This window comes from Sphaeramia orbicularis, chromosome 11, assembly GCF_902148855.1.
Source record: "Sphaeramia orbicularis chromosome 11, fSphaOr1.1, whole genome shotgun sequence".
In the NCBI taxonomy this organism is placed as follows: domain Eukaryota; kingdom Metazoa; phylum Chordata; class Actinopteri; order Kurtiformes; family Apogonidae; genus Sphaeramia; species Sphaeramia orbicularis.
Genome location: NC_043967.1, coordinates 55,381,439 through 55,394,723, shown reverse-complemented (window position 1 = coordinate 55,394,723; position 13,285 = coordinate 55,381,439). Strand labels below are relative to the sequence as shown.

General features: G+C 41.1%; 1 protein-coding gene across 2 annotated transcripts in view; it reads right to left on the bottom strand.

Annotated features, from left to right (window-relative positions):
- Window positions 1-3,566: 3,566 nt before the first annotated feature.
- Window positions 3,567-13,285, bottom strand: part of LOC115428713 (major histocompatibility complex class I-related gene protein-like) — a 52,785-nt gene continuing 43,066 nt past the window's right edge. For both annotated transcript variants that reach the window (XM_030147898.1, XM_030147897.1), the window contains exons 2-9: window positions 12,191-12,463; window positions 7,478-7,768; window positions 6,269-6,550; window positions 4,791-4,925; window positions 4,389-4,427; window positions 4,171-4,209; window positions 4,027-4,077; window positions 3,567-3,807 (exon numbers count right to left, since the gene is read on the bottom strand). In XM_030147898.1, the coding sequence (XP_030003758.1) occupies window positions 3,683-3,807; window positions 4,027-4,077; window positions 4,171-4,209; window positions 4,389-4,427; window positions 4,791-4,925; window positions 6,269-6,550; window positions 7,478-7,768; window positions 12,191-12,463 (1,235 nt within the window). In that variant the 3' untranslated portion in view covers window positions 3,567-3,682. The remainder of the gene's footprint in view (window positions 3,808-4,026; window positions 4,078-4,170; window positions 4,210-4,388; window positions 4,428-4,790; window positions 4,926-6,268; window positions 6,551-7,477; window positions 7,769-12,190; window positions 12,464-13,285) is intronic.

Below are 13,285 nucleotides of genomic sequence, written 5' to 3'. Positions count from 1 at the left end.
GAACACCTGAGCCTTTCTGCTGAAACCACCCCCACCTTTTAATGAGGCTTTTATTTTGAAAACCCTATTGTGTGTGTGTGTGTGTGTGTGTGTGTGTGTATGACAGACAGAATCCATTTGAGTGACTTGTAATTGTACGAACATTTGAGCATAAAACTCATTATTTACTATTTTTATTAAGGCTTTGATTTTGAAAAACTTTATTGTGTGTGTGTGTGTGTGTTTGTGTGTGTGTGTCATTCACATTTATTTCAAGTCCTTGTTTTTATTCATATATATATATATATATATATTACGTGCACATATTTTTATTCTTATTTAATTGTTATATTTTTTCTGTATTGTTAAAATGTTCTTATGTGGTTTTATTTGACAGTAAAGTTTCGTTGCATGTTTTTTAGGTGAGGGAAAAGTCAAAGTACAGATCTGACCGTCTGTTCATGGTCTTTTTGCACCATCTGGTGTTTTCATTGTATGCATTCCACAGGAGAGGATTTCAGCCAATCAGCTTTCAGAACCTGGTTGCCGGCCTCGGACTCTCAAACTATGGCACCGAGAAGACTGAAAAGAATAACTCAGCAAAAAGACACAGAGAAATCCCTTCTGTCAAACAAACTGCGATTAATCCATAACCGTACATCCTATCTCAAAAGTTCTTGGACTGGGGGCTCGTACACAGTCTCCTGAATGCATTAATAAATAATATGTGTCAAAAAAGTTTGAACTGAATAAGCAGTGATGATGGAAAGTGTCTTGTCTTGTTAATTCTTTGATGTTAGAATACATTCAGAGGCAGATTGCCAACTTCCTGTTGGGTTTAGCTCATGGGTGTGACTGTATGATTTTTCGGGCTCGATGAGACCAACATTTTGGCATTGGTTTCATGTCTGTACGACATTCCTACTGGACGCTAGGGCTATTTTTGTGTACATAGGTGGTGCTACAGAGCACATTTTGGCATCTAAGGGGTTAATTTTGATACTGTATGAAAGTGTTCACCAGACATGATATGTCTGCCAAATTTGGTGAGTTTCTGAGCATGGTGAGGGGGTCAAACGGCAGTTTAAAGTGAAATAAGCAGAAAAACAAACAAAGTGTGATTAATCCACAACCGTACATCCTATCTTGAAAATTTTTGCACAGGACAGATGTGTTGAGTTTTGTGAATGTATGGATATATAACATGTGGGAAAAAGTCCAAATTTAAAAATCAGTCCCAGACATCGCATTTTTCTGGGCTTATCAAAAAAAAAAAAAAAAAAGAAAAAACTAAGACAGCAATTAAAAAGTTGATCAGACACTTTTTTGAGAAAGGTTTACTCTATCTTTTGAAGCTATTTAGAAGTCAATATGACAAATGGCCTCATACTAGTTATAAATTGAGGGTTTTACTTTGAAAGGCAATTTGCTGACTGGAGTTACAGTTACAATGTACTGGAGTTACATTGGAGTTACAGTAGCTCATGGCGTCCTCCTAAATTTTTTGTAGTGCTCGATGTAACGAATATTTTGGCATTGGTTTCATGTCTCTCATACATTCCTGCTGGCCGCTATGGTGGTTTCCATGTTTTTGACATAGGTGGCACTGGAGAGCACATGTTGGCACCTACGGGTTAATTTTACATTTTATCAAATTTTCGACAGACCTGACATGCGTGCCAAATTTGGTGAGTTTTTGCGCATGTTCAGGCGTCAAATTCCAGTTCAAAGTTGTGTCGAGAAAATAATAAAAAATGAACGGAAAACAACAGGGACCTGCCAGAGGGCAAGTCCCTGGCAGGTCCCTAAATATACCACTTGTTGGTCGGCCATGCACATGAGGGTAAGTATTATCGGTGAGTGTGGCACTTCCTTTGGTTATCTGAGAAGGTTTGTTCTTAAGTGGCCTTAAATCAAAACTAAACATTATAATATTACAAAAGTCGTTTGTTGGTGAATGTTCATTCCATTTCAATAGTCGATATTAAAGTCTCCACAAACAAAAAAGGATTTTTTATCACAAAATCTTCTAAAGATATCAACTAAAGTGTTCATAAACGGATCCATACAAGAACCAGGCGTTCTATATTTGCAACTCAGGTAAATACTCTTAAATTTGTGAGTCTGCATTTCAATTGTCCAACTTTCCATTACTTCATCTTCAACTGTGGTATCAATTACCTTACACTGAAAATCCTTTTGTACAAAAAAGGAACTCCACCACCGGTTTTATTTATCCGGTTAGCATATAAATAATGAAACATCCTGTACCTGAACATACAGAAATACAGCATTGTAGTGGGTCAGTCACGGCTGGTAGCGCTGCTCGGTCTCCGCTATAAAAGAGTTAGCATAATTAGCTTTAGCTTAGCACATTACAAACGTCGCTGAAATGTATAATCCAGAAATATGAACTACAACAAAATGACTTCCAGGTGATCACTATGCCATCTTATATGTGCTGAAATAACTCTTCTCCAATTACAATTGGAATTTCTGATGAATAAACTTTTGTTCATGTGGCGGACCGAGCATATACACCTACCCTGAGCATCCCTCGTCAGCTGACTAACTTCTGTTTCCGCTGGACAGAAGGAGGAGCCCCTGAACCAGTGACCACCCATACAACTGACGTGGAGGGTGAGTGGAAGCAGAACTCTGCTACACTGAGACGGCAGGTTCTAGCTCTCTCCCACTCCCTTTAAGCTTCATTGCCTGTCTCATCACTTCAACTCAATGTTTCCTGTCAACACACTTGACCACAACAGCAGGCGTGTTTGTTTTATCCTTGTGTGTAAGAATGTGAGAAGCTGACGTGTTGAGTCTCCATGTGAAGGTTCTTGGTGTTCATGAACTGGATCACTTGTTCCGGTGTGCAGCTCCTCTGCTGGTGCGTCCTCCACATGTTGCTCACTGGTTAAAACCCTGGCATAGCTGTGGTGTTTGGTATCCAGCCCAGCTTCAAAACAAATCCAGCTTTGACCAGACTTAAGCCCTTACGACAGGAAGTGCTAGTGCTCATGGGAAGTGGAGTCTTTGTCCCTTAAAGGTGCAGGAGACTTTTGTGATCAATTTTTCCTCAGATCTGTCCATCCTCAGTCATATCCTCAGAATCATGAATCTGTTCGTCTGTCTGTCATTACTCAGCTGAAGCTCTTGCATCACAGTGAACAGTTTCTTAGTTCCATCCACCAGAAACAAACCCTGTGTTTACAAACCGACCCAGGAGGTCACTCGGGCATCTTTGGAATTTTGTTGCGACATGCGTTGTGGGAAAGTGAGCTTCACACAGCCACCTGACAGCGACAGCGGCAGCGCAACCATATGGTTTTATATGGATGAAACAAACACGACGCAGAAACACAGAAACGGCTGGAGGAATATGCACAGAGGGAAGGGAGTTCCTGCCGTTTCCGATCGTGTCTGTTCCAGCTGCCGCTGTCAGGCAGCTGCACGAGCCTTCGCTTCCCACAATGCACGTCGCGACAAAATTCCGAAGATGCCTGAGTGACCTCCCGGGTCAATTTGTAAACACATGGTTTATTTCTGGTGGATGGAACTAAGAAACTGTTCACTGTGACGCAAGAGCTTCAGCTGAGGAATGACAGACAGACGAACAGGTTCATGATACTGAGGATATGACTGAGGATGGACAGATTTGATGAAAAATTGATCACGAAAGTCTCCAGCACCTTTAAGAACACTACTGATTCTCCTTGAAGGTGTCGCTGTAATCCACTTCATATGAAAGGGGCCTTCGGCAGCACTGGTAAAAACTGAACAAGCTATCGTCCGATTCGCTGTTCGACGTGCCACTCGATGCCGGATCTGAAGAAATGAACAGAAATGTTATTTTCAGTCCGTCTTCTGTTGCGTTACTCAAGCATGTAGCGTTTGTATTTTTCAATCCTAGTTCCAACAGACACAACATGCAACACTTCATACTCCTGTGGAGAAGCCCCGCCCACTGAACATGTTTACACCAAAAGTATTTTTTTTTATTTTATTTATTTCTTAGAGGATTTTAATCGATCCACAGACACTCACCAGTAGAAGGAACACCAGAGTCCTTCCTGTCCAGAGAGCCCTGAGAACCGTCTGTAGTGAAAGGAAACATGGGTGGGTTAGTGTTGACCGTGTGCAAAGGCTCATGGGGGATTTGGGAAAATGTGCCACAGTTATAGTTCTTACCAGCGTTGGTCTGGTTTTGGTTCAGTGGAACTTCTTCAGCTGAAAATAAACACAATAACAGTATAAGTACAAGCTGTTTTAATTCCAAATATCCAGGACACTCATTTTCAATACTTGAAAGTGTTTTTAATTCAACTTTTAGATCACAGAACAGTGTCATAACTTAGTGACCTTGATCTGAAATAAATGTTTTGACATTTACACATAACAACACTTACCTGGTTCGACTTTCACAGCTACAGGACCAGGATCTTCACCTGTAAAAATGCACATGTTTTATTGCCGTTGTACAAATATATCGACATTACAATGTTTTTCTTTCTGTCATATCTTAAAAATAAGTTCTTTGTTTCGCTAGCTTCTGAGCTGCCCAGATTTCCTTCAGTGTGACAAAAAAATACTCATGCAGCCACATGTTTTAGTATGGAAGAGGATCAGGGCCACTGGAAAAAAAAGGACTAATATATATTTTAAAATTATTGTTCTGAGAAAAAAGTCAGAACTCTGAGATTCTGATTTTTTTCCTCAGAATTCTGCTCCAGTTTTCACTGAACCCCAAAAACAGTGAGCTAAAAGACAACGTGGTAAAGGTTGTGTAGTGGACAGAGTTGTGATCTTACCAAAGGCGCCTTGTCTGTACAGGAACACCAGGACACCCACAACTACAACTACAAGTACTAACACCAAAGCCCATCCAACAATAACACCGACTGGTACAGGAGGACTGTCTGGTTCAGGGTCAGGAAGTTTACCATCTACAAAACAAACATTCACATCAGCTTCACATTCTGCTGTTTTTAACATGATCTGTTTTTGGAGACGAGGGGCCGGATCTACTAAAGGTTTGCGTGTATTAAAACGTGTGCGAACACATTACACACGCAAAAAAATGTACAAACTGATTTACTAACAGTGAAACTAAGGGTTGTGTCTTTCACAGGTGCAGAGTAGTGCGTCTGCATCAGTGAGTACATTTGACACAATGAATATGAAATATGGGGTGTTTACACACAGTTGTGCATGTGCTGGGAGGAGAAAATGAAAATATATTAATTTAACACACGCAAAGTGATTTATCAAACCAGAAAAAAATTTTACTGATAGAGACTGTCTGTATTTAACACATCTGAAAAGGAGGAGCAAACAGTTTGGATGTGTAATTGTGCACACATGGAAGTGGATAAGAGACAAAGAAATGATGAAACGAGATGCAGAGAAGGTATTTTTCACTCGTGTGTGAACATTTTTGGAATGACGGAACCCCACCCCCCACCCCCACCCCACACACACACACACACACACACCCCTTTAAAATGAAAAATGAATGAATGAATGAGTCATGCCATACCTTCTATGACTAAACTCCTCCACTGTCACATTTCACTGTTCCCTCTGCCCGTCTCACCACCGTGGGGAGCAGAGCATTCAGCCGCTCTGCTCCCCAACTCTGGAACTCCTTGCCACCGGATCTCAGAAATATCACTTCACTCCCTCTCTTCAAATCCAGACTCAAAACCCATCTGTTTAGGACCTCTTTCTCTTTGTGAACACAATTGGATTGTCCAATTTTTTAACCTGCCTTTTATTTTTTACTCTGCCTTATTGCTTGTTTTATACTCTCCTGTTTTACTGTTTTACTGTACAGTGTCCTTGAGTGCCAAGAAAGGTGCCTATAAATAAAATGTATTATTATTATTATTATTATTATTATTTCCTTGTGTCTGGATCATTCACTCACTGTTTCCATTAGTGCTTGTTTATCCCAGAACAGTTTTTACAGTGTATTGTCTCCAGTAGCACACGTAAAACCCTCATGTAAATAAGGCGGTCTGCAAGACTTTGCACCTGTTGTAATTTACGCAAGTAATCTGAGTAAATCACCTGCAAACTGCGGTTCCACCCCACACACAAAATTCTAGATCAAATCAAGCAAATTAGTACACGCAAACTGGGATCTTAGTAGATCCAGCCCTAATGGTATTAAATATGTGTTCAGATCATGAACATCTGACTGTGCTTCTGCAGGTTTAAAATGTCTAAAACTCAGAAAAACACATTTATTTTGGTTTATTATCAGCGATGTAAACAACCTTCTTACCCCAAACCTTCATTATATTAACACCAGTTGGTTGATGTATGTGACAGGAGTAAGTGGCCAGGTCGCTGCGTGGAATCTCCACGCTGTCTCGTCTCTGGTAGGTGTTGTCTCCATTCGGTCGAGTTCCTGTGCTCATCACGCCGTCATCTTTAGTAAGAATTCGACTGTTCCTTTGGATGTGAATTTGTATTTCCAGTGGGTAGAAACCAGTGGCCATGCAGGTCAAAACCACATTTGTCTTAGACTTGGCATTATTTGCGAACACGTACACTTCAGGTTTTTCTGGAAGGAGAAAACATAAAAGCGTTCAGGTTTGTAGAGACACAGATTATTCTACATGTACCTGCCATCTTTTCCCATCAGTCCCATACGAGTGTTTCTCTGAAACTGGTCCTAAAAACAGAACAGAGGGGCTGAAAATTCAACCCAGATGTAGACGAATGTTCTGAAGCAGGTTTGGGTCTGTTTGAAAAAGAAATATTTACTGAGATAAAAGAGAAACTATTTTTCAGACAAAACACATTTTTATATTATTTTATATTATTAATACAAAAATCTGCATGTAACATGGTCAAAAGGACTCGAAAATTAGGTGCTACTATTTTTTAAAAATATCTTTTTATTCTCTCACAGGTGCTTTTTGGGAATCTAAGTCAAGATGCAAGGCAGAGTGTTTGACCAAAATGACCGCTGTTGTAAAAATCACTGGTGATTTATTTGTGTTTAAATGTTCCGGTTCTGTATGTAACACCAGTGGACACGATGGGTTCCACACCAAACCTGGAATGAGAGTGAGATTGATGAAAAACCACGTGTGGATTAGAAAAACCACCAGGATCCACACATTAAACAGTGTCTTATTTAGAGTCTATAGAAGAGCATTTACACACATTTACACATCTAATGCACTGACACCAAGGGAGATTTAATGTCCATATTTGGGTCCTATTTTTGGACCTAATATTTGATTAAAAATTCATTAATTATGGGATGGATCAGAGCAAGAGGATAACTTTTTTTACATGTCTCTGAGGTCTTCATTAGGTCCATCCTGGGGTAAATCTGTCTACATTTACCTTTTATTATTGGGTCGAAAAAGATGGAAAAGTGACAGAAACTAAAATAAACCCAGTTTCAGAGAAGAACCCATTTCTATTATTATTTCTATTATTTCATTTTTCTGCTCATCAGCTGCTGTGTTCTACGTACTGGTGGTGCTCAGGTCCTTCCCCCCGTACGTTAAATACTTCTTCAGCCACTCCATGCAGTCTATCTCCAGGTATCCTTTGGGGTAGTTATGGACTTTCTGCTCCTGATCCCACTTCCTCTTGGTCTGCTCTGCCGCTTTCACTGGAGCCACCCACACTGAGTGGGAGTCGTTAAAGTACAGGAAGTCGTCTCCGTCGTAGCTGTACATGTCCAAGCCGTGGCTGTATTTCAGTGACCCGTCAGGTTGTTCCTCACCCTCACAGCCTTGTCTCCACTGGAGAACATGCATGTCTGAAAGGCAGACGTTGAAACAATCACTACGGACGTACATGACGGGGTTTTCAGAACCTGGAAAAGGCCAGGTCTGGACTCTAACCTCCTTTCTTTTCTCAGATTCTGGAGGAAATTGTTGAAGTCATTCTTAGATGAGTACAACATTTTCCATCTGACTTTCAAACCCATTATAGTACTGAGTCGACACTGTCGATTGTTCTCAATTCCATTCTGTTAGCTACAGACTCTGGTCACTGTGTTGTTCTGGTTCTGTTGGACCTGACAGTTGCCTTGGATACAGTGGACCATTAGGGCGAACACACACCAACCTGACCGCCCATCGTCTCCAGTAAAGGTAGCCCAACTGGTCAGTGGGCTCTCGTCTCCCCAACATGGTTAAAAAAGTGTAAAGAACACACCAAATAGACTACCGACTTGAGTCTATGTTCTAAGCCTGTGTGAGATGTAAAACCAGAAATGACGGAACATCTCTGTAAACCCAGAACTCGCTGTCGTCAGTCATTGTTGTCAGTGTTCAGTCGTCCAGAAGGGTTGGTGTTGTTGGACTGGTTGAACAGATGGTTCGTAATAAGCAGATCCTGGTGTTGTCAGCTCTAGGGCTTCTACTGGTGGAAGAAGAAAGACGTCGCAGGTGAAAACTGAGGACAAATCACACTATGCTAACAATGCTAACAATGCTAACCGTGTTGACTTGATGGAATGAATGAAGTCCATTGTCAACACTGACTGTCACTCCACTACTGATTTTCCCAATTTTTTTTTTTGCAAATTTGGACGTTCCCTCACTTGACCAATTAGCTGCGGAAGAGTTAGAGAAGCCAGTCACAATTGCTGAGCTTAATACAGCTGCATCCTCTCTGCAAAATGGTAAAAGTCCTGGGCCAGATGGCTTTCCTTCAGAATATTTCAAAAAGTTTTGGCACAAACTTGCCCCTTTGCTAATGGATATGTTCAGTGAATCATTTGAAAAGGGCTGTCTTCCCCAAACTCTCAATCAAGCCTCCATTTCCCTTCTCTTAAAAAAAGGCAAGGACCCGTTAGCTTGCACCTCGTACTGTCTGATAAGTCTGCTAAATGTTGATTTTAAATTGCTATCCAAACTATTAGCACTACGCCTGGAATCTTCTCCCCCCTCTATCATTTCCTTGGATCAAACAGGGTTCATTGGAAATAGACACTCTTTCAATAACCTTAGATGTTTGTTCAATGTACTTTATAATGCCTCCTCTTCAAACACCCACAAAGCCGTAATATCATTAGATGCAGAAAAAGCATTTGATAGGGTTGAGTGGGATTACCTCTTTTATGCCTTGGAAAAATTTGGTTTCAAGAATAACTTTATTTCATGGATTAAGTTGCTTTATTCAGCTTCACAAGCCTCGGTCAGGACAAACAATATTCAGTCAGACTATTTCCACCTTTATCGCTCTACTAGACAGGGCTGCCCTTTGAGCCCTGTTATTCACAATCGCTATTGAACCTCTTTCGATAGCCCTTCGGGCTAACCCCCTTATTACAGGCATAATTAGAAACGATACACAGTTAAGAGTTTCCCTTTACGCAGATGACCTCCTTTTATATGTTTCAAACTTGTCTGTCTCAGTCCCTGCTGCTCTTGCCACCCTGCACTCATTTGGTCAAACATCTGGATATAAATTAAACTTAAACAAAAGCAAAATATTTCCCATTAACTCCGCTGCTAAGATGTATCCTCTGGAAAGCTTCCCCTTTAAAGTTGCACATTATAGTTTTGAATATCTTGGAATTCATATTACTCATAAGTTTGAGGACCTTTACAAAGCCAACTTTGGCCCCCTATTGACCCGAATCCAGAAAGACTTTGAACGGTGGTCTCGGCTTAATTTGCCTTTGGTTGCGCGTTTAAATTCTGTCAAAATGAATATACCTCCAAGACTCTCCTACTTGTTCCAGTGTATACCACTCTTCCTTCCCGGATCTTTCTTCCGTAGACTAGATAGCCTGATTTCTGAATTTATTTGGAATAAGAACGTTCCCAGGCTGCGTAAACAGTGTTTGCAAAGACCAAAGCCACTTGGTGGACTGGCCCTGCCAAATTTTAGGTTCTATTATTGGGTCACCAATATTAGAATTCTTAAATACTGGCTCCAATACGAGAGTATTGATCCTCTCCCAGCATGGCTGGTCATAGAGGCAGGTTCAGCTAATCCAGTCTCCCTGAAAGCCTTAGTGCACTCCCCTATCCACGCCTCCACATCTCCTTATACCAAAAATGTGATTGTTAAGTCCTCACTTAGAATCTGGGTCCAGTTTAGGGGCCACTTTGGCCTCCAGACATTTTCAATTTATGCACCACTAGCAGCTAACCATGCTTTTGCCCCTTCCCTCATAGACAGTGTTTTCTTAAAGTGGACAAAGTTTGGTATTTGTAACTTTAAAGATCTATATATTGATAACGTCTTTCCCTCTTTTCAGCAACTTTCAGATAAATTCTCACTCCCAAAGCATAATTTCTTTAGATATTTACAAGTCTGCAGCTTTGTTCATAACACATTTCCTAGCTTTCCAAATCTTCCCCCTGGCTCAGCCTTGGATGGCTTCCTGACACCAATCCCTACTCTTAAAGGCTCTATCTCGTATATTTAGAATCAAATTAATCTTTTACGCCCAGAGCCCCTTGGCTTAATAAAATTGCTTTGGGAGGAGGACCTGGAGGTGGCACTGTCAGATGAAGTCTGGGCAGAGATTTTAAGACAGGTACATAAGTCTTCTATTTGGGCAAGACATTGTCTTATCCAGTGCAAAATTGTACACCGTACATATTATACTAAGGAGCGACTGGCTAAGATTTATGATGGTGTATCTCCAACCTGTGACAGGTGCCAGCAATCTCCTGCAAACTTAATGCACATGCTCTGGCATTGTCCTTCTCTGTACAATTATTGGACTGAGATCTTCAATACTTTGTTAAAGGTAGTTGGGGAAAAAAATAAAGCCAAACGCCCTGTGCGCATTATGTGGAGTTTCTCCCTCTTACCTCTCTAAGTTCAAAGGGGATGTACTTGTTTTTGCCCCTCTATTAGCTAGAAGATTAATTCTAATTAACTGGAAAATCAACAACACCTCCCCATCATACCCATTGGATTAGAGATACTCTTTATTTTCTTAAACTGGGAAAAAATCAGACTCTCTTTAATTGGCTGCTCCAGTAAATTTGGGAAACTATGGGACCCATTTCTTCAATTGGTCAAGAAGACAGATGTGTCAGTCACCCCTGACTGACATAAAGGTTGTCTTTGTTTATGCTACTCCTGGTGTGAGGAGAATTATGGGCCACTGCTCAGACCTGCGATGTGCTGACTGTAGTCTATTAATACCTGACTGATGGGATGGTGTTTCTATTTTTTTCAAATTTACTTTGTTGTTGATTCTGTCCTAGTCCTACCTTTGTTTGTTTACTTATTCATTTATTTATTTATTTATTTTTTTTACAGTGGTTCTAGTATTACAAGAGTTGTTTGGGTATATGTAAGGGTAGAGACTGCGATCTGGTAGGATCGGCGATTCTACCAGTAGAGACTCCAATCGTAGTCTCTACCAGTAGAAACTCCGATCAGAGTCTCTACTGGCAGAAACTCCGATCCTGCCAGTAGAAGGGTTAGGGTTAGGGTTAGGGTTAGGGTTCGGATCGGAGTTTCTACCAGTAGAGACTCTGATCGGAGTTTCTACTGGTAGAGACAACGATCGGAGTCTCTACTGGTAGAATCGCCGATCCTACCAGATCACAGTCTCTACCCTGACATATACATTAATACTTCAGTAATCACTCTCTTGATCTTTGGTTTTTCTTAAGAAAAATGTATAATTATCTCTTTGTAATTTTTCTGATACGTTTGTATACATCTGCAAAACCAATAAAAAAAGTTTGGGAAAAAAAACAAAACACGGACTGTCACTCATTCAGATCCAATCTGAGCAGTGAATGGACTATTCTAGAAGACAGTACTAGTGGGCAGTACCTTTGGCAGAACTGGATTCACATGGAAACTTCTGCTTCACTCATTCACTAGTGCAGGACTATCCCTCCACCAATCAGATTAGTCTGACTGAATGACAGGTAGTGGACGATTACACATGTTGAATCGGCCGAAAAGACTGGAGACGACATTAATGAGTCTTATGCTGCGCCTCTCATCTGCGGAGTGCCTCAGGGCTCCATACTTGGCCCTTTTCTCTTCTCCCTTCATTTACTTCCTCTAGGATCAATTATCCATAAACATGGAACTGCATTCCATTTATATGCCTTTAAAAGTCAAATTTATGTACAACTAAGACAGGAAAATGCGTACTCTAAGTAACAGCAGAAAAAGTTATTGTGTCCTCAATGACACAGGAGAGCTTCATTAGCGCTGGACATTTTCAACATGAGACAGATCTCACCGTTGTTGGTCTGGTTCATCCGTTCCTTCAGGATGTCCATGTAGTCTTTGAACCACTGCTGTTTGTCCTTAAGGGATCGTGTGCCTTCATCCCAGTACTTCGGCTCCAGACACTCCTTCATCCAGTCTGTTCTGGGAGTTTTCACCTGTGTGGTGCTGTCGAAGTAGTGGATCACCCTGGAGTCCAGAATCCCCATGGCCGTGAACTCATGGATACCTGGGATTTTGGGGTCTTTGGAGAGGGCCGTGTAGATGTAGGTCAGGGAGTGTCTGTCTGAAAGTCACAGACACACAAACTGTTACTAAGGCTGTATTCACACCTGAAAAGTCCTTTGGTCCACTTATTTGATTTGGATCAAATGCGGACTTTATTTTTTTCATTTGGGTCGGATCGCATTCACATTACAATTTTTGCTAGTGGACCAAAATACGTGAACAGAAGCACGCATGTGAGGAACTATGCTAGCATTGGACAGAAAAGTCGGGGGCGGGGTGAACCAGAGATGGCTGGTGTTGATGAAAATAGACGTGGTACTCCTACATACAGTTATCATTTTTGGAATATAAATTGTATTTTTACAGACACTAATTTACGAAAATAATGTTAACACTCAAGAAAAGCTCAGTCGGACCCAGTTTCATAATACGGGCATGTGACCAAATGTCAACGGCACATTCAGTGTCCTCATTGCTCCACATCTGTCCACAGCTCATAGCTGCTGCTGTTCGCTCTGACCACCCATAAACCTCGGCTACTTCCAGCGGCTACGGTGGCTCGTCAAGCACAAAAAGGCGCAAGATTCCTTGGTTTGGTTCGGTTCGAGGTTGGTTATATCCACACCAGAAGTGAACCGGCCCAGAGTCCGTTTGAAAGCGGACCCAGACCACGTCCGCTTGTTTGGTTCGAATCAGAGTTCACATGTTTGTATTCACACCTAAAAAAAAGTCCGGACTTTCTGGGGAAACGAACTCTGGTCCGTTTTAAACGGACCAAACGTGGTAGGTGTGAATACAGCCCAATACAGGTAGAACAAGTAGATATACACCAAATATATACATAGATATACATCAAATATATACACAGATATACACCAAA